This window comes from Chiroxiphia lanceolata, chromosome 1 (genome assembly GCF_009829145.1).
Source record: "Chiroxiphia lanceolata isolate bChiLan1 chromosome 1, bChiLan1.pri, whole genome shotgun sequence".
NCBI classification, from domain to species: Eukaryota; Metazoa; Chordata; class Aves; order Passeriformes; family Pipridae; genus Chiroxiphia; species Chiroxiphia lanceolata.
Window position 1 is genome coordinate 110,263,173 of NC_045637.1, and position 21,155 is coordinate 110,284,327.

Here is a 21,155-nt window from a genome sequence, read left to right on the forward strand (position 1 = left end):
AAATAAATTTTTTGTTTAAAGAAAGTTATTTGCCATCCCTCCTCCCTTGTTTTCATGGATCTAACTGGTTAGTTCATAAAAGGGTCACCCTTTGGACTGCCATGTAGGTATTTGCTTGTTTGGTAAACTAGAAACTACACATCACATGCTGCTACATTCCTGGTAGCATAACCGTTTTCCAGACACCTTGTAAAAGGATCTTGCAAGTTGTTCTCTTGCCTGTGTCCTGTTTCCGTTCCTCCTCAGCCCCCACTCCCCTGTTATCAGGAATTTAACTTTGTTTTTCTGTTTCTGACTACAAGCCAGGACAACTAACTTCTTGCACGAATCAAGATGCCTTCTTGATTATGGTTCCTTGAAAGGCAAGACAAACTCTTACTTTAAAACTTTTAAAATGTTTTTTATTAAATGGAGGTCAGTGCATGTTCTTGCTACTTCACATTCCTTCAAGCCTGATGTAGTTTGTCAATCTCTTTCTTCTAGCTTAGTTGTCAGCCAACTATCATTTACAGACTGATCCCATAATGCTTTTTAAATGGATTTGCTGTTCTACAGCAGCAGATTTGTACTCTTTGTGACCTGCAGACAACATGATAAGACTTGCAGTAGGAATAGTGGTGTTTTGTTGATCGGTCGGTTAGTTGGTTGGTTTTTGTGTTTGTTTTGGTTGTTTGGTTGGTTGTTTTATTTTTCTTTTGAAAGGATTGTTCTGAGTTTCAGCTTTTTGCAGTGCTTTATAAAGTCTCAAAGGGTGTAGGCTGAGAGGAATTGGTCTCATACTCCCTCTGTAAAATCTTTGTCAGTATTATGTGCAGGTGTATGCAACATGTACCCTCAAAACAAACAGAAAGATAAATATTTGAAGAGGAATAAGTATTGTCAGAGGCTTTAACATGAAGACTTTATTTAGTTCTGACTGACAGGTTAGCACTATTTACACTTTTAAACTGTTTAGTGGGAAGGAAATTGCTCATATCAAGTCTGCATGTACCATAATTTTTCTTCTGATGCCAAGCCTTGACTCATTCTAGAGTCAAGTCAAATTCAGGAATCCGTTAATCTGTTTTTTTTTTTTTAGTCTAAGACTAACCCTACTGTAAAAATTAACTGGAAAAATTCTTGCAAATAAAGGCTTGAGCACATTTAAGAAAAGAATGGAAAACTGAGGCACAGTGTGGTGATGCATTCTGAAATGTAACCAGCTAATGGTAATTAATTGGAGTTGTCTTTAGTATATCTAATAATAAATTATATGATGTGTACATTTTGCAGTTTAACTTTTCAAGAAGAACCATCGATGCTCAAAGAATTTTTAATAATTGCTGTTTCCTTTTTTGTTGCTGTTAATGTTTTTGTTTCCTCTTGTGTTTGCTGGCAGTAGAGAGGTACTTTAGCATTCTTTCTCAGCAGAACAATCTTTCCTGCCTGGGACCCAAGAGCAGATATAATGTAGCTGAGAGCATTGCACATTCTGATTGTGCTAAGTGTGTTTCCTTGGAAAGGAGGTTGGCTTAAACATTTTTTGTCCCCAGACCACCTCAGAATTGTGCTTGTGCAGATTTCTGTGCGAGTGTAACTGGAGGTATTTGGGCAACTGGTCTGGATAGAATCCTTGCTCTGGTTTTGTGTCAGAGGGGAGATGAGAGTTACTTTTACCTAGATCACACCTCTCTGATCTGTCCTACTGTGTGGCCAAAAAGCAGTTATGTTGGCATAACCGAGGGAATGAGCACTGTAGGGTTGGGCCTGGGTGACAAAAAGCAGCATAGTGAATAGTTTTTTTAAGCCAGTATCTGAGTGCCAAACAGCACCCTAAAAGACTTCTTTCCCACAGAATTTGATAGTAAAGCTATCCAAAGCTCATAGTTGCTGTAACAGAAGTGTTATGGAAGTAAATGCTTTTGAATCTGTGCTAACTTGAGCATAGAAGGGCAAATGAAATAGGTCAATTGATTAATTTAAAAAAAATTGTTTATGAATGTTTTAAGAGTTGTTACAAAAAGTGCTGGTGGAGCACATATTTTCTAACAGTATTAAACCTGAAAATGGACTCAGTAGCTGCTGTAGTTCTTTTGTTTTGTAATAATTCATTTTGGGTTTTGGTAGCAAGATTTAAGAGAAAAAGTCAATGCAGTCTGACTTAGTTTCTACTGCTATCGATTGTCGACCTCCTGTTGGTAAATAGGCAGAAGGAGTCTCAAGTCCCAAGGTTGGTGGACAGTGGGGCAGCACTGTATGGAAGTGACACTGCTGCTACGTGTGGGAGGCACCTATCGTGTCCTAGTTGTTTTTTTCTTTTTAACTTTTCTTGCTGCTCCCCTTCGTCTGAGAGGGTGAAGATAGGAATACGAATGTAGCACCATCTAGTGTTCCTTTTGCTAGAAAGGGAATGGAAATGCTCTTAAAGGAGTCTGTGTTTCCTGTAATTGCAGTGCAGACCTGGATACTTTCAGTCAGATATTGACAGAAACACCAACTGGGGTTGGGGGCTTTCTTCTCTGTCTTAACACCACACCCCACACCTCCTGTCCCGTTTTTTGTAGAGCAGGAAGGGCTGTAATCTTGACATGAAAAAGCAGAGTATCACTAAGTTGCTCAGTAGTCCCAATTATAAAAGCCTCTTAGTCTGATTGCCTTTCTTTTTTATCCATCATATGCTGTGAGATAAATCCTGCCCTGAAAATGGAGAGTACAGTGAGGATGGAAGTCTGAAATATCACTGGAGTATAGGTTTACTCCAGTAAAGTCAGACAGCTATATATAGACAGCTGTCTGACTGCCAGAATGTTTTTGTGAGGGTTTTTGTTCCTGTTTTTTTTATTTTGTTTCTCTTAAAACATGGATAACACAGACATCTTCAGTAGGTTAACTTTCAGTCTGCTTTTGCATGTCTGAATACGCACTATTTGCAATGATTTTGGCATGATGTACTTTGTAATTCAAGAGCTAACTGCTTAATATGCCTTGTAGGTTTCCTTCAGCCTTCTCTGAAAAGGGAGAGAATGAATGGACTGTGATTTAAATTGCCTAGCTCCTTCATTAGTTTGCATAATTCATTTATTCATTGTCCTAATTACTCTTACCAAATGCATGTAGGAGTGTATTTTCTGCCTGTTGTGTTCAGGATAATTTCCTGACAGCTCTTGGGTTATTGGGAAATTCTTTGTGGTAATAACCTGCTCTGTGTCTTATTTTGTTTGCAATTAACAAAGTTGATTTTTTTTTTCTTTTTAATTTCTAAAACCAAAGTTACATCACTGAAGGGGTCAAACCATAAAGTCTTTTTCTTTCAGCAGAGAGGTGTGTCTGAGAAGAGTTAGTATTGTTTGACCTTCCTTGCAGGTTGTGTAATGTCTACATTACTGCAGTGACTGCAGTGAAGGGTAGTCATAACATCCAGAGAAACCAACTTTCTCTTGCTGTCAAGCCTCATCCACAAAATCTCGCAGGAATGTTTGGGTGCAAAAAGTTTTCTCTGGGTTTTCATCCTTTTTGTATTCTTATTCATGCTTTAAATATGTTCTCATATGAAACAGATTCCATTCTACCAAACTGCTACTCCTCATGGCAACATCAGCCAATTTTGATAACTTACTGCTCCTACAGATAAGTGGTGTCATTCTGACCAGTTTTTTCTGTAACCACTTTATTTTAAAAGGCATGCCTAGGGCCAACAGAATTTCCATTCCATTGTGTGTGTGTGTGTCCCCTGGGGTGCATGTTTTTGTTTTGAAAGGTTGACTTTCTATTCCTTCTGTTCCAAGTGTGATAAGGTATGATTGCCCCAAGATTAACTCCATAGGGACTTAGGTATTACAGGTTGTTACTAGAATGCTTTACTCTTGCCATGCAGGAGATGGGGCGAATGCTGTACCTGTGGCTGTCCTGTTTTGGGTGTGTGTGATACCAGCAGGAATTGGGTTGCTTGCTATTCTGAGGCTATTTTGAACAGGGTGCTCTAGTTGATTTTGGTACCTGTTACAGGCTCAGTGGTTGACTTCTGAACATTAAATGGTTACAAAGTATTGTAAAAATACTAACAGTTTTGAATTGCTTTTCTTTATTTGAACCTCTCTGAGTTCTGTTGTGATTACCTTTCTCTTTTAGTGTTTGTTTCCTACACACCATACACTTGCTCTACCACTTTCTTGTTTTTCAGTTCCTGGTTTGGGGTAGGACTTTCATGTTTTTCTCAGTTTTGTCAATATGAGAGAAGAGATGTAAGGTAGTGCTTGATGGAGCTGGAACTCAAAAAGCATAAGAAATGCTCTGCTGGGTTGGTCCAGCTGGCTCAGGAATGTATTTTCTGACTTCAGAAAGAGCAGATGCTGAATATGGAGATCAGGCACTTGGCCACCCTCAGTTGTCTACTCTCAACATAAGTACCCCCCCATCATGCAGAACTAGTTAGTGTTAGAACCTGTCCCTGACTTACCCAGACCTGATGATTGTTTTACCATGGAAGTTTGTAGTTTTTACTGTCTTATGTGCAGTGACACCAGTCTTGCGCTGGTTTCTGTAAATATTTGTCCTAGTTATGCAGTATTCTGGTGAATATCAGTTCTTCTTTCCCTTTATGAATTTATCTTAATGATTTTGAAAACCTACCGTCATTTTTACATCCCTGACTACTCCTCTTCCAGCTTTCTTAGTTTCTCCTTTAAGTAAAAGTATGAAAATGTGGGCTCTTAACTCAGCCCACTTACTTTGTTATTGTTATCACCAGTCTCATCCTATAAGCTTGATCTAGTTTTGGCCTCTTCTCCTTGTTCTCTCCTGCCACTTCCTATAAACAGCTATTGCTAAATTTTGAGCACTCTTCCTTTCTCTAAAGCATACAAAAAATGCTAGTCCTATTAAGATGAGATAGCTCCCTCGGCATGACTGGAACTATTCTATGAGTTGGACTGTAGTTCTGTCTAGTGTACTCTGACAGAATGATCTGTTTTTCTGTGCCTGCTGCATCCTCTGTTTTGAATTTTCTGTCTGGCTTGTGGTGCATTGTCAGTCAGCTTCATGCATGTCCTCTCTTTCCCCTCATCTCCCATCCTCCCTGCCCACCCCCCCTTCAGTTGCTTTCCAGCTCTTACCCTTTTCCAATAACTTTGTGTTTTTTCCCTGATTCCTCTCCTAGGACAGATTGTTATGCTACCTCTTAATCTCCATCTCAGGCATATGTTTTTATTCTATCCAGGATTATCTTTTTGTGTTTTGGTGATGTTTGGCTGGTTGGTTTTCCTCCAAGCAGAATTCTGCTGCTATTGCCATCTAGTCCTCTTACTTATGCTCCTCTTCCTAGCACGATACATGGGTTTCAGTGTCAACTGACAATTCTGGAGTCACTGTGAAAGCAACTGTGGGAATTACTGAAGTCCAGTGTGACATTTTAGATTTCTTTCCCTAGATTTGCCTTGTTTTGGGAAGCACTTGTCATTCCCAAATACTTTATTCGAGGTGGGGATGAATGAGAGCAATAAGTGTTCAACAGTATTCTGAGTTGGTTATTCGGAGAAGGAACTGAAGGCAAGTGCCTAGTAGGTTTTTTGGGGATGTTTTTTTTGTTTTGTGTTTTTGTTCTGCGTTTTTTGTTTTCTTGTTGTGGTGCACTGAGTAGTACAGGAAGACAAAAAAGCTACATCAATGCATTTAAATATGTGAAAATAATTTTATTCCGTAATTTAGCTCCGTAACATGCTAAGTTCATCTTTACCGTTCTCCCTCAATGTATTTGTATGTGTCCATCATGAAGCAACGCATTTTTCATTTAAAGTAAGCGTCTGTAAAGAGCAAGCTACATAAGATTTCATTCTTACATTTTGCTTGTGATTCTGTGAAAACTTTGTTGACAGCCATTGTTTAGCAGCTGGCACATTTTGTAGCTGGGCTGAAAAACAAGCAAAAGCAGGACAATTGCTTTTCAGGGTTTTCCGTACTCTGTGATTTATCAATGGGGTTTTGAGACATTCGCAGTCTGTCTTGGCAACTGGAAGAAGCTAATGGTTAATGAATGTGTTTATTCTTACTGCTGCTGAACAGTGCATTGCCAGCATGCATTTGGTACATGAATAGCTTTTGTTCTTGCTCTAAAAGAAAAACCGTGGTGGTGAAGTTTTATTTTCTGTTTAATGTAAAAATTATGAGTATGAGTGCATTTATCTACAGGGAGAAACATTTCCATTCTGTTCGTTTAAAGCAAAGTCCATTTAAATTTATGACATAATGTACAGTAGGGTCCTAATAGTTTAATGGACTTTCATCATCAAGATCTATCTCAGCTTTTATACCCATCAGGAATATGTGTGTTGGATGGTATCAAAGTAGGGAGACTTTAGCCTGGTAAACAATGACATTCCTCACACTGAAACTGCACTTTCCAGTGGCTTCATCTTTGACATTCCAAACTTCATCCCAGTCTTTAACTGGCATGTTTGGCTAAGCCAAAAGAGGTCAGCATGGGGTCTTTTATTTTCCCATGGAAGACTGAATTTTATGCAGTATTTTCCATGTTCAGAGGCAGAAGAACCACTCCTTAAACAACTTTTCTTAAAGATGTGGCAGGACTTGCAATTCCAAAATCATGTCATGCCAGTCATTACAGGAGCTGCCACAGCTGTTTTGGGAGTTGGAGTCTTTAAAGGTATGAGACAGCTTTATTGTTAGAGTGTTTCTTCCAGCAATTTGGCTTTGCAGCCAGCAGTGAGATGCGTAAGAATGCTAAGGCTATCTTTCCCTTTGGGCAAGTCACTGAGCTGGCAACACATTTTGTTTTTATTAAAAGTAATTTTCTTTACCGTGAAAACTAATCATTCGCTTTACATTGAACACATGTAGTGTGTGTGTACGGTCTTGAGTTCAGCAGTAGTATTTGTAAGACTTCAGTATAGTTATCCACATTCTGGGCATCACAGAACTGGGGTTGAATAGGAATATGGTAAGTTCTAAGGTTTCTCCTATTACAGGTATACGTACAGAGTAATTGTTAAATAAGGCTCAAGAAATATTTTTAATTCTGGACCTCAGCTAATACTTAATGATTGTGTCTTTGTGGGCCTATAGAGCTCAAATAATGGATGCCTACAGGCTATGTTTTCCTGTTCAGTAGACTAGCAGCCTAATTGTGGTGTTGAAGTTTCACAATGGTAATGACTAGTTCACTCCATTCCATCATTATCTAAATGGACAGAAAGCATGGGGAAGTGAGGCTACTAGCCTGCCTCAAGCAGGAAATATCTGCTGGAAAAACATTTAAAGACCATCTTTCTTGCTTTTATCCCTGGAGTATGGTTAGGCTTTAGGCTTGTGGGTCTGCTGAGAAGGTAGTCTAATGTAGTCATGGCCTCTTGGCTGCCTGTTGAACTAGATTAGGTGGCCAATCTCAGTGTCACAACTAAGCAAAATCAGCAGTCAAGATGCATTAGTATTTAGCATGGAATAGCCTCAACTTCATGAACTTTGATTTCTTGCAATGCATGTGGCTGGACTTTAGCTTCTGTGCTGTAGCCCTTTTCTGCAGATAACCTTCCTTTTTACCTTAATTAGTAGGGAGCCAGCACTGGAATTGACCCTTTGCAGGCATCGTGTGCTTTTTATTTTTTGGAATTGTTATTTATTCACTGGCCATTCTCAAAGATGTAAAACAGAGAAACTTAAAAAACACCTTTAGAGAGCTGACAGTCAAGGGTGACTAATACGTGTGTGGGAAATAGGACAGGACTGAAAACCAAGGAGAGGTTCCATGAAGTAAAGTAGTAGACTTCTTCATTCTTCCTGCTTTCTCCAGAGTTTCCTTGTTTCTCTTATCTGTTTTTGTTACTGTGCTCCTATCTACTTCTCTTTCCTCAGCTACCTCAAACGGTTGTGACAACTCATGATGTTTTAGTTCTGATGCAGAAAATGGAAGGATTTGTCTGAGAGTGACTACTGAGGCGTTTTTGCTTTGCTTTTGGTTTGGGTTTTTTTTTTTTCTTGTTTATAAAGGGCAGAGTGCCAGCTGCTGAGAGTTGGTGCATTGGAGTCTTCTGGAAGATGATGGGTGGGTGATACAACTTGATGACCAAAGCTTATGTTTTGAAGGTTGCCAAGCAGCCCAGCCCTTCCCCGAGGTCATAGTTAGAGTGGAGCTGTTCTGCTGAACACACCAGTTCTATACAGCAACTGTTTCCCTTTGCTCAGGGGAGGCACTTCAGGGTAGCAAGGCTGCTTTGTGCTTGCTGTTTGCAAGGTGTGGACCTCCATGAGAACCACAACTCCAGAGCACTGTGCTCTGGGAACGATACTGTCTCTGGGTAGCTTTCTTGTGGTCTTTCTTGTCATGGCTTGTGTGTTCAGGCATGTCCTTTGAGCTCAGCCCTGGTTCGCGGCAAGGCTGAGTTTACGAGGAACTGTTTAGTTCCATTTTCAGCAGTGGGCTGAAAGCGAGAAACCAGCTGACAAGATGTCCTGGGGGGGGATCCGAGTAATAAGGCAGTTGTTCCGGCAGGTGGCACTGTGTGCTGCCGGCAGGTTCCGTAGAGACCTGGAACTCCTTTAACCTTGAGAAGGCAGCTCTGCTGGGCAGCAAACCAGTAGCGCCATAAAGATCGGGGATGGTTTGGACCAGACTTCGGACAGGCAGAAACTATGTATTTTATGTTCCTTGCAATGACCGTACTGATAAGCTGTTTGTATTGTGTTTCTAAAAAGTGCAGATGCCAGGCTTTGAGGTTTGAGAGCTTGTTTTCTTTGTGCACGTGTTTTGTGTATTTTTGGGGGTTTTCTTTGTTTGTCAGCCACCACACTCCCCATGTCTTTGTCCCTTCTCTTTGTTCTAGGTTCGTTCTCTGAATTTATCACTACTTTTTATGTGAAGTTGCTGAAATTGAAAAGGTGCTTCTTCTTTATGGGTCAAGCTAGGTTTTTCTTTTCTACAGCAAGATACATCTATTCAGTCATAACTGTAAACAGGTGAAGCCCAAAAGCCTGGTAGGGAATACAATTCAATGGATGAGTTGCTCTAGATGACCGTGTTGTTTGGAAGGAGATCTTCAAATCTGTCTACGTGTGTTTCACGTTGAACTTAGTCTGAGTTGAAGTTAGTTTGACTGAGGCTGACTTGCTTGTTCATGAGGTGCCGGCATAGTTCTACCCATCCGAGTAGCACTGACAACTACATGTATATTTAGTGCTGTATGGGAAGTGACCTAATGTACTGCATGGCTGTATGAGTGCAGACTGAAAATGGCAGCACCCTACACAATGCCTTATGATCTCTTATGTTCTGTACACAGAGGGGGGAGGGTCACAGTCCTTGAAGAGCTGTGCTGCTTCGATACAGTCAGCTCCTGTTGTTTTAGACTTCTCACTTCATTTTGTGTTTGATCAGTCCTTGTTCAGGAGATCATTCCTCTCCTTGACAGCAGAGGAAGGATGTAAGTGTGTATCTGAAAATACCAAGTGTACTCTTATCCTCACATGGACATAATTGTCCTAAAAGTTATATCTCTTCATCTGCACAAGAAAAAATTAAGGAAAAAAAGGGAGGAGGAGGGGGAGAAAAAGCCACCCTCCTATACATGCTTCAATCTCCACAATGAAAGGTTGATTCACAATGTTTAGTGCATTTTGTACGGATAGAGGTGTAGCTAGAAGAAAGGGAACTGATGAAATAGTCAAAAGTAACCAGCTCAGCAAGTATAGTAAAAATTCCTCTAAGGAAATATAAGCAAGTTGAAACAACCTGTGAAACGTTAGTGGCTGTCTTAAGTTGGGAGGGAGGTGGTAGAGAGTTTAAGATGTCCAGAAAAGGGTAGATACACCAACCAGTAAAATACCAATGTATGAAAAGATATGGAACAAGCTGGTAAGTAATCCATTAGTAACTACCTAAGGGATACTGAGTTAGTAAGAAATATGCAAAAGAGAGCTCAACTGGAGTGTTCTGCTTGTTTTGCATCTTTATAGAAAGAGAAGATCAGAAACTGAAACAACAAATTCATCAGGACAAATGTCTTTGAAAGAATTTGCACTAATGTGATATAGAAAACATAGCATGGGAAGGAACATTGTTGAAAATTCCTGCAAAGCAGATTGACCACATTCTTTATTTCCTGAGGAACAGGGCATGGAAAAATATATATTTGCAACAAAATAAGTGAGATGTGGTGTTTATGCATTTAAGCTAAAAAGGCAGCAAAGCAATGGAACATGTTACTTGCAAAAATAATACGGAAAAGACTTAAATTTTATTTTTTTAATTTTGTAATTATTTCTATGAAGTACTGAAAGCTGTAGAGTTCTAGAGTGTGCAAGAGCCTTAGCAAATCTTATTTCCTAACTCTTTTCTTTCAAGAGCAGAACCTGGAATGACGCATGGTTTAAGTAAGAGTCATGAGTTCAAAATTCATTTAGCTATTTAAGTTAGTTGTAATTTGCTTATAGAAGTTTCTGATTGCCGAGGATGTCCAGAAGACTGCAAGTTTAAAATTGTTTAGATTACAAACTCCAGAATCCATAACAGCAGCTCAAAAGCATATTTTGTTGTATCAGTTTTTATTAATGATCAGTTAATTGTTTTAAGCGTGCAGTGTTATAGAGGATGGGGATGGTGTTAGTCTGCATACCATTTCCTAACAAGTGCCTGCATCTCAGAAAAGGGAGGGGACAACTGTTTACAGTGCCCTGTTCTTTCTAAATAGACAATTATATCAGAACCTGTTCTGTTTCCTGCTGGTATACAGATTTTGAGATTGCAATAGAAGTTAATGACAATAGCATCACAAAAAGTTGTCTTTCCAGTTACTCATTAATATCTTTTCCAGTTCCTAGGCCTTTTGAATTGCTCAGGAATGCTTAGGATTTATTATATGGTAGAGTAGAAAAATTGTCTTGGTTGACTTTTATTCCACAATAATTCTTACTTCTTTACTGCCTGGCCTTCAAGTTCTAGTGGATTTCTTTTCTGCAATAAAAATATATGGGTTTCTTTTGTGTGTGTGCATCTGTGAAGGTTTTTTTCCTCCTCACATTGTATTGGTAACTTCTTTTGCAGTCCATTTTTTGCTAATTTTTGTGATACAACAAACCAGTTTGTACAAAATTATTTACCTGGAACTTTCTCTTTTCATTTATGAAGTCAAACTGTTTCTTTTGAAATCCTAATAAAAAAGGAGAAAGACTGTAAAGGTTTGAATTTTTCAAAATTTTTATTTCCTTGTTCCCAAGAAGATCATCTCAGACAGGTTGTGTAAACTCTTACATTTTTCTCAAGAGAAGAACTAGAGTTGGAGGACAGTTACATATGTACAGCAATCAGCACAACAGCCTGGATGAAAGCAGAGGAGAATACCTCCTGATAGGTAATGGCAGACCCCTTGAAGCACAAAGTACAGTGCAACTTTCCCACGTGGACTGTAGTTCTAATTTTCAAGATTTTGTAGAGTATATAAGGAGGAGATTGACAGTATGAATTCGTCTTTGTATCCTCTGCCCTGTTGTCTGATAGAATAGTAATGTTCTTGCAGTCTTCAGTGCTTGGGATGCTTTTGACAGTATAATTTCTGGATTAGAAAGCTAAAACCCAGAAGTAATTTGTGGTCTATAGAAAAGTATGTGTTACTTCCCCATTCCCCCCTCCCTTCCCTCCTTTGACAGAGGTGAGCTCCACTGGGTTACAGTGGAATTGCAAGTCTACATCAATATAGAAAGAATAAATTTCTCTTACAAAAATCGGTGCCTTTGTCAGGAAGCAGCAAGAGCAGGGCTGCCTTACAGGCAGCTGACAGGATGGGAAGGGCACAATCCTTTTTGGCAGAGCCCAGTCCCTTTGTTGCAGAGCAGGGCAAAGGTGCTGGCAGTAACAGTTTGAATTGACTCTCCAGAGGTCAATCACCAGACCAATGCCATGGGTCTGTAGCAATCCAGGAAGCCCAGGCAGTGAGTCAGTATCAGCAGGGAACAGAGCCTGCCTGTCTGCAGCGCTGCACAGGGGAGGACTGGGAGCTTGGGTTTAAACTGGGCTTTCAGTGCTACTGGGATGAATAACACAGTGGTGTTTTCTTTTTGTCCTGGAATGGAAATAGAAAATGGGCAGATTTTTGCAAATGCTTAGAGCATCAAACATACCATGGGTTGCTCTGTTTCTTAACAAATATTTAGCAATACATTGTGGTTAATTTTATGTGGTAATTAAAATTACATATTTAGAATTATCATGCCTGGTTTGGGTATTGACAAACACAGAGAATTTTTCATTATAATATAGGTTGTAACATACCTCTAGAAGCAATCTGTTCTGACCTCTACTAAAAGCAAGTCTTCTAGAGTGAGTGCTCATGACCTTGCTCACTTGAGTTCCTAGCCTCTCTGTGCCCCTGTGTCCTCGTGGTAAAAAAGGTTCTACCTTTAATTGAGATTTTCTGTGTTAAACTGCTCAGCTACTTCTTGCCCTATATTTAAAGCTCTAATTTTAATTGTAACATTTTTGCAGTTGTTGGCTCTCAGTATCCATTTTTAAAACTGTATGCAAACTTGATATATTCGTGAATATAAGGGACTGCATCACAGAATGCAGGTCGGGATAGTGTCAAAAGGTGCCCTAAAAGTTCTTGTAACCAACTTTACCAGTGTGTCTTAGGTGTGAACTGTGACGCTGTTTGCTATTACAGTCCTGGTTTTCTTTTTCTTGAGAAAAATCTGCCAGCAGCAAAGGCAAAAAATATCATGGTACTATACTGTGGTCAAAGACCAAGTTAAAGAGATATGTAAAGCTTACAAGATAAAAATAATCTTTGAAGCAGAACATCAAAAATATAAATTCCTCTTTGCACTAATCTTTCTTCATGCTGTGATTGTAACTACCCTGTTTAATACTCACTGTCTCTCTATTTCCAACCCTACCCCCCTTATTCTTCAAATGAGTCCCTGCTTCTAGAGGTCAGGCTTTTTGTCTCTGAGATCATGCCTTTGTATTTTCTAATAGTAAACAAGCTATTTTAGGATAGTTTGTGCTAGCCATATCTTCTAAACTGATTAGTGTCTAGTGGTTCTAGCAAAAACTGGGGGATGAATAGATTGAGAGCAGCCCTGCTGAGAAGGACTTGGGGATGCTGGTGGATGAGAGGCTGGACATGAGCCAGCAATGTGCACTCACAGCCCAGAAAGTCAGTTGTATCCTGGGCTGCATCAAAAGCAGCATGACCAGCAGGGCGAGGGAGGGGATCCTGCCCCGCTACTCTGCTCTGGTGAGACCCCATCCGGAGTGCTGTGTCCAGCTCTGGGGTCCCCAGCAAAGGAAAGACATGGACCTGTTGGAGAGAGTCCAGAAGAGGCCACCAAGATGGTTAGAGGAATGGAGCACCTCTGCTGCGAGGGAAGGCTAAGAGCGCTGAGTTTGTTCAGCCCAGAAAAGAGAAGGCTCGGGGGTGACGTAATTGTGGCCTTCCAGTACCGTAAGGGAGCCTACACGAAAGATTGAGAGGGACTTTTTACCTGGGTAAGTAGTGAGAGGACCAGGAGGAATGGCTTCAAACTGAGAGTAGGTTTAGATTAGATGTTAGGAAGAAATTGTTTCCTGTGAGGGTGGTGAGGCACTGGAACTGGTTTCCCAGAGAAACTGTGGTTGCCCTATCTCTGGGAAGTGTTCAGGGCCAGGCTGGATGGAGCTCTGAGCAGCCTGATCCAGTGGGAGGTGTCCTTGCCCACAGCAGGGAGTTTGTAACTAGATGACATTTAAGGTTCCTTTGAACCTAGGCCATTCTATGATTCAATGGAACTGACAGCTTTGCAAGCTTGTATGTATAGTACTCAGCTTGAAGTTACTAACAGAGGTTGTTCTCTTTCTCTTACCAGATGTGTGCAACAGTACCAACCTTCCTGAAGTTGAAATCATCAGTCTGCTGGAAGAACAGCTGCCTCATTATAAGCTAAGAGCAGATACAATCTATGGTTATGACCACGACGACTGGCTTCACACACCTCTCATTTCCCCTGATGCAAATATTGACTTAACAACTGAGCAAATAGAAGAAACCTTGAAATACTTCCGTAAGTCAGAAATTCAGAAATTGTACAGAGAAACAAATAAAATAGTGCTGGTTTTGTTACCTTCTTTCAAGTATCTGTGCAATTCCTTTAAAGTTGTGAAAAGTAAGAGAACTGTTTATGGTTTACAGCTTTGGTCTCCAAGACTGAGGTAGACAGAAACGAAGGAAATATTTAATTAAGAACAGTGCATACCTTTTCACATTATCAAATACTGGTGAAACTGAAATACTAAAATACTTCTTTTTGCTTGTGGTCTCTCTCACAAGAAACTGGAATTTCTGTATCTATGTAACTGAGAAAGCTTAGACCTCTCTTCCCATATCTGCTTCTTTTGAATGCATTCTCTGACACATTGCACTGTTGTCTGGTGGCACTGTGTGCCAGCATCACAGCACGACATTAAATAATTTTTCTGTAGCTTAAGCTTCTAGAAAAGACTTGTGAAGAACCAGACTCTGAGCATTTGGTTGAGATAGTTTGTCCCTTCATTGTTTCTTTTGTTCATATTCGTACTATTGGACAAAAAGATGTATTTGTGCCTGAAGGGAAAGTGTGTAGAATTGTGACCTTCATGGGTTATTATTCTTTTGTTTGAGCCTGGAGGTACTTTTATCATGGTGAATGGATTAGTGTCTCTCTGGGTTCTTCCACTGTGAGTATTGACATAGCTGTGCAATTAGAGAAAACTTCTGTGATTCATCCCAATAACTACTATGCTAAAGTAATAGTAGTGGATTTATGTGGATTATATAGTAGATTTATGTAGACTTACACGACACTGTAGAGTTTCAGGAGGGATGAGTTAGAGGGCTTAACACAAACCTTCGCAAAGATGGCTTCATTAGATTTTGAAGCACCTAGATGATTTGTTTTATAAGGAGCAAGGCTGTGGAGAAAAGCATGAAGAATATGAAGAACTGAATTTGACTTTCATGCTTCAGTAGAGGGCATTCTACTGTTCTAGTAAATAACTTACCTATGCTCTCCACTTCCCCCCCAGTCACACAAAAAAATGTGTGAAGGATGGGGAGACAAGCTGAAGCTGATCTATGGAATCAGATGTACTACACCACCTTGTTTTGTATCAGCCCATTTGTGCTGTTATAATGATGGCAGAAATTGGCTTAAATAAATGTTTTGAAATGTCAGGTTTCCAAAGTCTTTAGTAACCTGATTAGTCCTATCTCATGAATAAAATCGTCTGTGTGGGTGGATTGTTGCAATAACCATGGGAAAGATGTTTTATTAGTGGGGCAAGGAACTCAAAAATCTGTGTGGCAGCATCCTTACTCTGCCAACTGAGATGCTGGTGGGGCTTGCAATGGTGTGTGACTGTTGGGGATGGATACGCGATACAAGTTGGGTGGAGAATATATTGAGGGCAGCCATGAGGAGAAATACTTGGGAGCGTTGGTTGACAACTGAGTGTGATCCAGCAATGTGCGTTTGCAGCCAAGAAAGCCAACTATATCCTGGGCTGCATTGAAAGAAGCATGGTCAGCAGGTCGAAGGAAGTGATCCTCCCCCTCTACCCATCCTTTGTGAGACCCCACTCTGGAGTATGTACCCAACTCTGGGGCCCCCAATGTAAGAAGGATGTGGACTTGTTGGAGCAAATTCAGAGGAGAGACACAAGGATGATCAGGGGGCTGGAGCACCTCTGCTGTGAAGAGAGGCTGAGAGAGTTGGGTATGTTCAGCCTGGAGAAGGGAAGGCGTTGGGGAGACCTCGGAGTACCTTTCAGTACCTAAAACAGGCTACAGAAAAGCCAGAGAGGGACCCTTTAGCAGGGCCTTTAGTGTTAGGGCAAGGGGCAATAGGCTTAAACTGACAGAGTGTAGATTAGGATTAGTTACATGGAAGAAATTCTTTACTGTGAGGGTGGTGAAACACTGGAACAAATTGCTCATAGAAGCTGTGGATGTCCCTCCCTAAAAGTGTTCAAGGCCAGCTTGGATGGGGTGTTGAGCAACTTGGTCTACTGGAAGGTTTCCTGCCTATGACAGGTGGTTGAACCTAGCTGATCTTTAAGATCCCTTCCAACCCAAACCCTTCTTATGATTCTCTGAAAATGAAGCTATGTAGAACAGAGGAATTGGATAGCAGAAGCTGCCTAGAACTGTGAGTATTTAAACAATTTAATCCAGCTTTTAGCTTATAAGCATAATGACTGCAACTTTACCATGTTGCTGTGGTTGTAGCTTTCATCCAGTCAACTGGCTTGAATGAAAAAAATTGAAGTGCAGTTTGTGCCACAGTGTATGTTATTGGGAAATAACTGCTTAAAGAAGAGGAACAAAGCAAGGAGATCTTTGATAAAGAAAAGTTGATTCCTTACTGCTTATAGGCAGACACGTGTGTATAGATAGTAGTTTAAGAAGTTTAAGCAAATTTGGGTTGAACCTTAGCCTGATATCCTGGAAACTGAGATCTCTGACTTTACCTTTGTTCAGTTATTGTGCACTCTCTATACATGAGAGTGCAAGATCATAATACATCACAATCCATTGGCATGTTTGGAGATTATTGTATTGTTTGTAAACATCGGTTTATGAAAAAATTAACTGTGAAAATAAAAATAGTATTTTAAGTAAGTTGGCAGAAAAGCCTGTGATTTGTACCATCATCACTTTGAGAGTATTTTCCAGGGTGTGGCTGCTTACACAATGATTCATTTTCAGTGCTGCAATTAAGCCACTCCTGGTGTACCTGTTTAGTTTGTTTTAAAAATCTCGATGAGGGTGTGAGTAAATACTGTAACTTGTCTCTTGGAAAGTTTTATTTTTTGAATGACTTATGAAAAATATCCTTGCAGTTATTGGACTACACATTCAGATTGATGCTGGTTTATAAAATGTTGGTGGAAATGTGATGAGTTTCCCTTGGTGTTGATCCATACAGGGTAAGAGTCAACAGTGACCCTTAGCTGTACTGCTTTGGCTTACTAGAGCAGATTTTTCTACCTTCATGTGGCTTTTTATTTTTGAGATCCTCAGACCAATTCCTGACCACAAAGGTTGGCAGTCACAGAATCTACTGGGCTGCGTCACTCACGAGGATGGACACAAGGTACTTAGACCTCCTTTTAAATTAATTTAAAAGATCTTGGTAGAAAAATGAATAGTTAAATATCCAAGCATTTTAATTTATTTACAGCTTTTGGGGGGGAGTTAAGCTATAGCCCAGGGTAGGTAATGTAGAGAATTAGTTTTTAAAATTTAATTGACAATTGGGAAAGAAGGCAGTTGGGAGGAACTGAATAGTATTAGTCCTACAGCTGTTCTTCTACATTCTGGAACTCCAAAGCACATCTTTGTCATTATTTCCTTCATATGCTTCAGACACAAGACTGAGCCAGTCCCTACCAAATGAACAAAATAAAACTGATCTCACCGTAAAGCGTAATCAGATAAATCAAACGTCATCTGACCAGTCTTATTAAACTCTTGAGGCAGAGTACCTTTTAAATCAGCCTAAAATGTGGTGCATGAATGTATGATACAGCCAAGTGATGCTCCATCTCCCTGCCCCCAGATTAGGGGAAGTCAAGCACGCTTCTAACTGGTGTCTAGGGAGAGGTCTGTGTAAGAGCCAGGCCTAAAACACAGCTCTCTGAGCACCTTAGGCAGTGAACAGGCTACCAGAGACAGTGAACAGGCACAGCAATTTGCCCAAGAGTCTGAGTTTTTTTGTGGCAACCTATGGGGACAAGGCCTATCTGGAAACTCCTGGGAAGTCTCTGTCGAACTGGGAGTGCCTGCTGCTGCCTGGTAAGGGCAAGGTAAGGGGAGCCACAGGGATGTGGGCCTGGGGAAGCTCTAGTGGCTTCTGAGTAGCTGTCAGATGCCCTTGACCAAAGGGTGCCCTGAGTTGCCTTTGGAGCTGCTGCTCAGTAGGGATGGTTAACACCCGAGCTAGTGTTCTCTCAAGCTGGTGCTTGAGAGAACCCTCTGTAACAGCCAGGTCTGGAGCACAGCTCCCAGACACAGCCAACAGATGCAACAGTTTGTGTGGGAGGGTGCAAAGAAGGGGTCCTCATCTGAGTTCAGAACAGCCTAAACCTTCAGATGTGGTTGTAATGTGCCATAGGGTGCATTCTCCAGGTTTTGGAGCACCTTTCCTTGCCAGGGCAGAGACTTTAACCCAGGCAGAACATCAGATAGGGAATGCAGTCTTGCAAGTCCCAGGCTGCAGGGAGTACCCAGAGCCTCTCCCTGAGGTAGGGAGAGATGTCCTTCTTTTATGCAGGAATTGTGCTGCTGTTGAGCTGTCACCAGGTGAAGGTCAGAGGAAGTCACCAGGCTGTAAAGCATGAGGGAGGGTGAGACACAGACAGATCTAGGAGGAGTTGTCTGAAACACCAGAGGATTGTGCTCCCATTCACAGGGTCCTTGGCAGACTGGAGAGATGAGTCAAGAGCAGCCTTGTACAATTCAGCAGAGGGAAGTGCAAAGTCCTGCAGCTGGGGAGGAACAACCCCAGTACATGCTGGGGTCCGTCCGACTGCTGGAATGCAGCCTTGCAGCAAAGAACCTGGAGCACCCTGGTGGACACAAAGGCAAACATGAGCCAGCAATATGCCCTTGCCAAAAAGAAGGCTAATGGTATCCTAAGCTGTATTAGGAGGAGTGTTACCAGCAGTTTGAGGGAGTTGATCCTTCCCCTGTATTCAACGTTGGTGAGGCCACACCTGCAGTGTTTGGTCCGGTTCTGGGCTTCCTTATTCTGTATTCCTTCAGTGTAATGCATTCCTTTCCTCTCCCAGGAAGCTGCAATCATGACTCTCAGTGGGTTTTTTCCCTCCTTGTTAGAAAAATAGGTCATAACCGTGCTACTGTAGTATTTTTGTCTATCCAATCAAGCATGATATTAAACTCAACTTCATTTTACAAATGTTTTTGCTGTCTCTAGGAAAAATATAACCAAAAAAATGGAGATTGTAATTTACATTATTTCCAGGTGATGAACAGTTTGCAAAATTTGATTCTTTAAAGCTTTATTTATTCTTCATTTTCTTAATGCTAGGTAGAGCTATATTCTCTTAAATGTCTGACTCTTACCATTATAGTCTCATTTACAGTGTTTAGGTATGCCCAGTGATACCTTAATTAAACTACACAGCTGGTTTTGCAGAAAGGTTGCCAAAGACAACATCAATTTTGATCTTATATAAATGCAAAAATAGTATTCTACAGTAATTACTGGGAGGAAGGGAGAAATAATCCTTTCATGTGGAAAATAGCTTTTTGTCATTAAGTACTTTCATTTCATCTGACTGCCCCTGTCTCATGTTAAAACATTTGTTTTAGTGGGAGAACAGTTAGACCCTTCTCTGCATCAGAAGAGTTTCTTGCTTGTATCAGATGAGGTCATTGTGCCCTTATGGTGTGCAGAAGCAACCAGCTCTGTCCCATCTGTAGGAAGCTCCTGTACCATTTTGAAGCCCTGGATATTCATCCCATTTTGCTAAATGAGAGTCAATCAAATCTGAAGCACCCATTTTTCTAAATACCAATTCTAAAAGCTACTGATAACAATGCTTTTGGTGTTCTAGGTTCTACTCTTTTCAGGTTAAGCAAGACTTCTTGCTAAGCAAAATAGTACACTGGAAGAGATGACTGTCCTAAGTCAGAGTTGCTTGCTCTGAGTATATGTGCAGTCACAGGATGACTCCTGTTCAGTGTTCTTTTTGGAAGATGAAACACCAGTAACTCTTCACTTCAGTAAAGGAGATTCCAATTTAGAAATAAATGTGCCAGCCCATCCTCGAAGATCAATTGGGCTTTTAAATATGCTTGCTTGCCTCTTTAATGCTCTTTAATAACCTTTTTATTTAAGTCAGTTTAAAAAAATGTCAGTTTGCAAAGTATGTGTTGTGACAACTACCACTGTGCCATTTTGCATGACTCCAGACAATGTTAATGGGATGGGCAACTCTATCCTGAGCAGTGGTGACTGTGTTGGCGACTGCAGAAAATGATGATGCGATATGGTGTTTAATTATCTGAACATCCTGATATAAAGCTGTAGCCAAGAGAGGAAATGTGACCCGGAGTTAATCGAATGGGAGATAATACACTGTTGCAGCTGCCATGGAAGTACTCCATCCAGCTCCAGTGTTCAGTTTCAAAGGATCCTCCTGGAACTGGAAAAGGTTTGGAAAGAAAGCTGCAAATGACTAAGCATGGGAACACAGGATTTATAGTGACATACTTTGTAATGACATACTTTTAATACTTTATTTGCCAGCAGAGATAACTTGCTGCTGCTTTGCACCCTAGCAGCACAGTTCGGTACAGTCTTGAGTGTGCTGCTATGGGGTAATTGAAATTATCTTTGTCAAAAATTCTCTTCGAACAAGGGAAAGGGTTTGTGTTTTTTATAACCTGGCTAATTTAGGCAGATCAGTTTAGCATTGACCTCTGGCATGGATTTATTTCAGCTAAAAGGAAGGAGAGGGCTCGTGAGCTTTTCAAGCCATCTTTTCTGCCCTTTGTAATCACAGTCTTAAGGAATGCTCAGTCTAGCTGTTCACAACTGGCTACTGAAATTCTTTATCAAACTGTATGTTTTGCCCTGTGGAGAGCAAATAAAAGGGGAGGGGCTTGTTTAGTTAGACATAAACCTAGAAAAATAGGACAAAATATAGCAGCTGGAAGGGAATGCTGAATGAATGTGAATAACTGTATTTAGCTTTGGAATAGGAAAAAGCAAGTTCCTTATAATATGGAAACTTGAATTTACAGCGGTTCAGTGTTTGTAGAAGCAGACCACCAGAAAAATGTACTGTTCTGATAAGTTTCACATAAGGTGAATCTGAGACACCAGTGTAGAAAAAAAAAATAGGGCTGCAAAGGCTGAAAGTAGGTTCTGCAAGCATGCAGCTGCTTTGTTGGCTTCGTCAGACATTTCTGTTCAGCTTGACAACCCTGCCAGCTTTATAGAGCTACAATTTCTCATATAATTGAAGGGATGCTTGTGAGTGAATACCTGGATATATAGTGTTCTGCCTGCCCAGGGTTTCTGTCTTCATGCTGGGAAGATAATACACTTATCCCACATTTCCAAGTCTCTTGAGTTCTGAAATCATTTGGCCACATAAGTGATTTTCTCCAGAGGAAAATAATGCCTATATG

At 40.6% G+C, this 21,155-nt stretch overlaps 1 protein-coding gene across 5 annotated transcripts in view; it reads left to right on the top strand.

Annotated features, from left to right (window-relative positions):
- The window catches only part of TRAK1 (trafficking kinesin protein 1), a 129,840-nt gene that overhangs the window by 48,606 nt on the left and 60,079 nt on the right, over positions 1 to 21,155 (top strand). For all 5 annotated transcript variants that reach the window (XM_032687700.1, XM_032687727.1, XM_032687684.1 and 2 more), the window contains exon 3: positions 13,825 to 14,019. Coding sequence is in view for 3 of the 5 variants with exons in the window: in XM_032687684.1 (XP_032543575.1) it covers positions 13,825 to 14,019 (195 nt within the window). In the remaining 2 variants the exon portion in view is untranslated. The remainder of the gene's footprint in view (positions 1 to 13,824; positions 14,020 to 21,155) is intronic.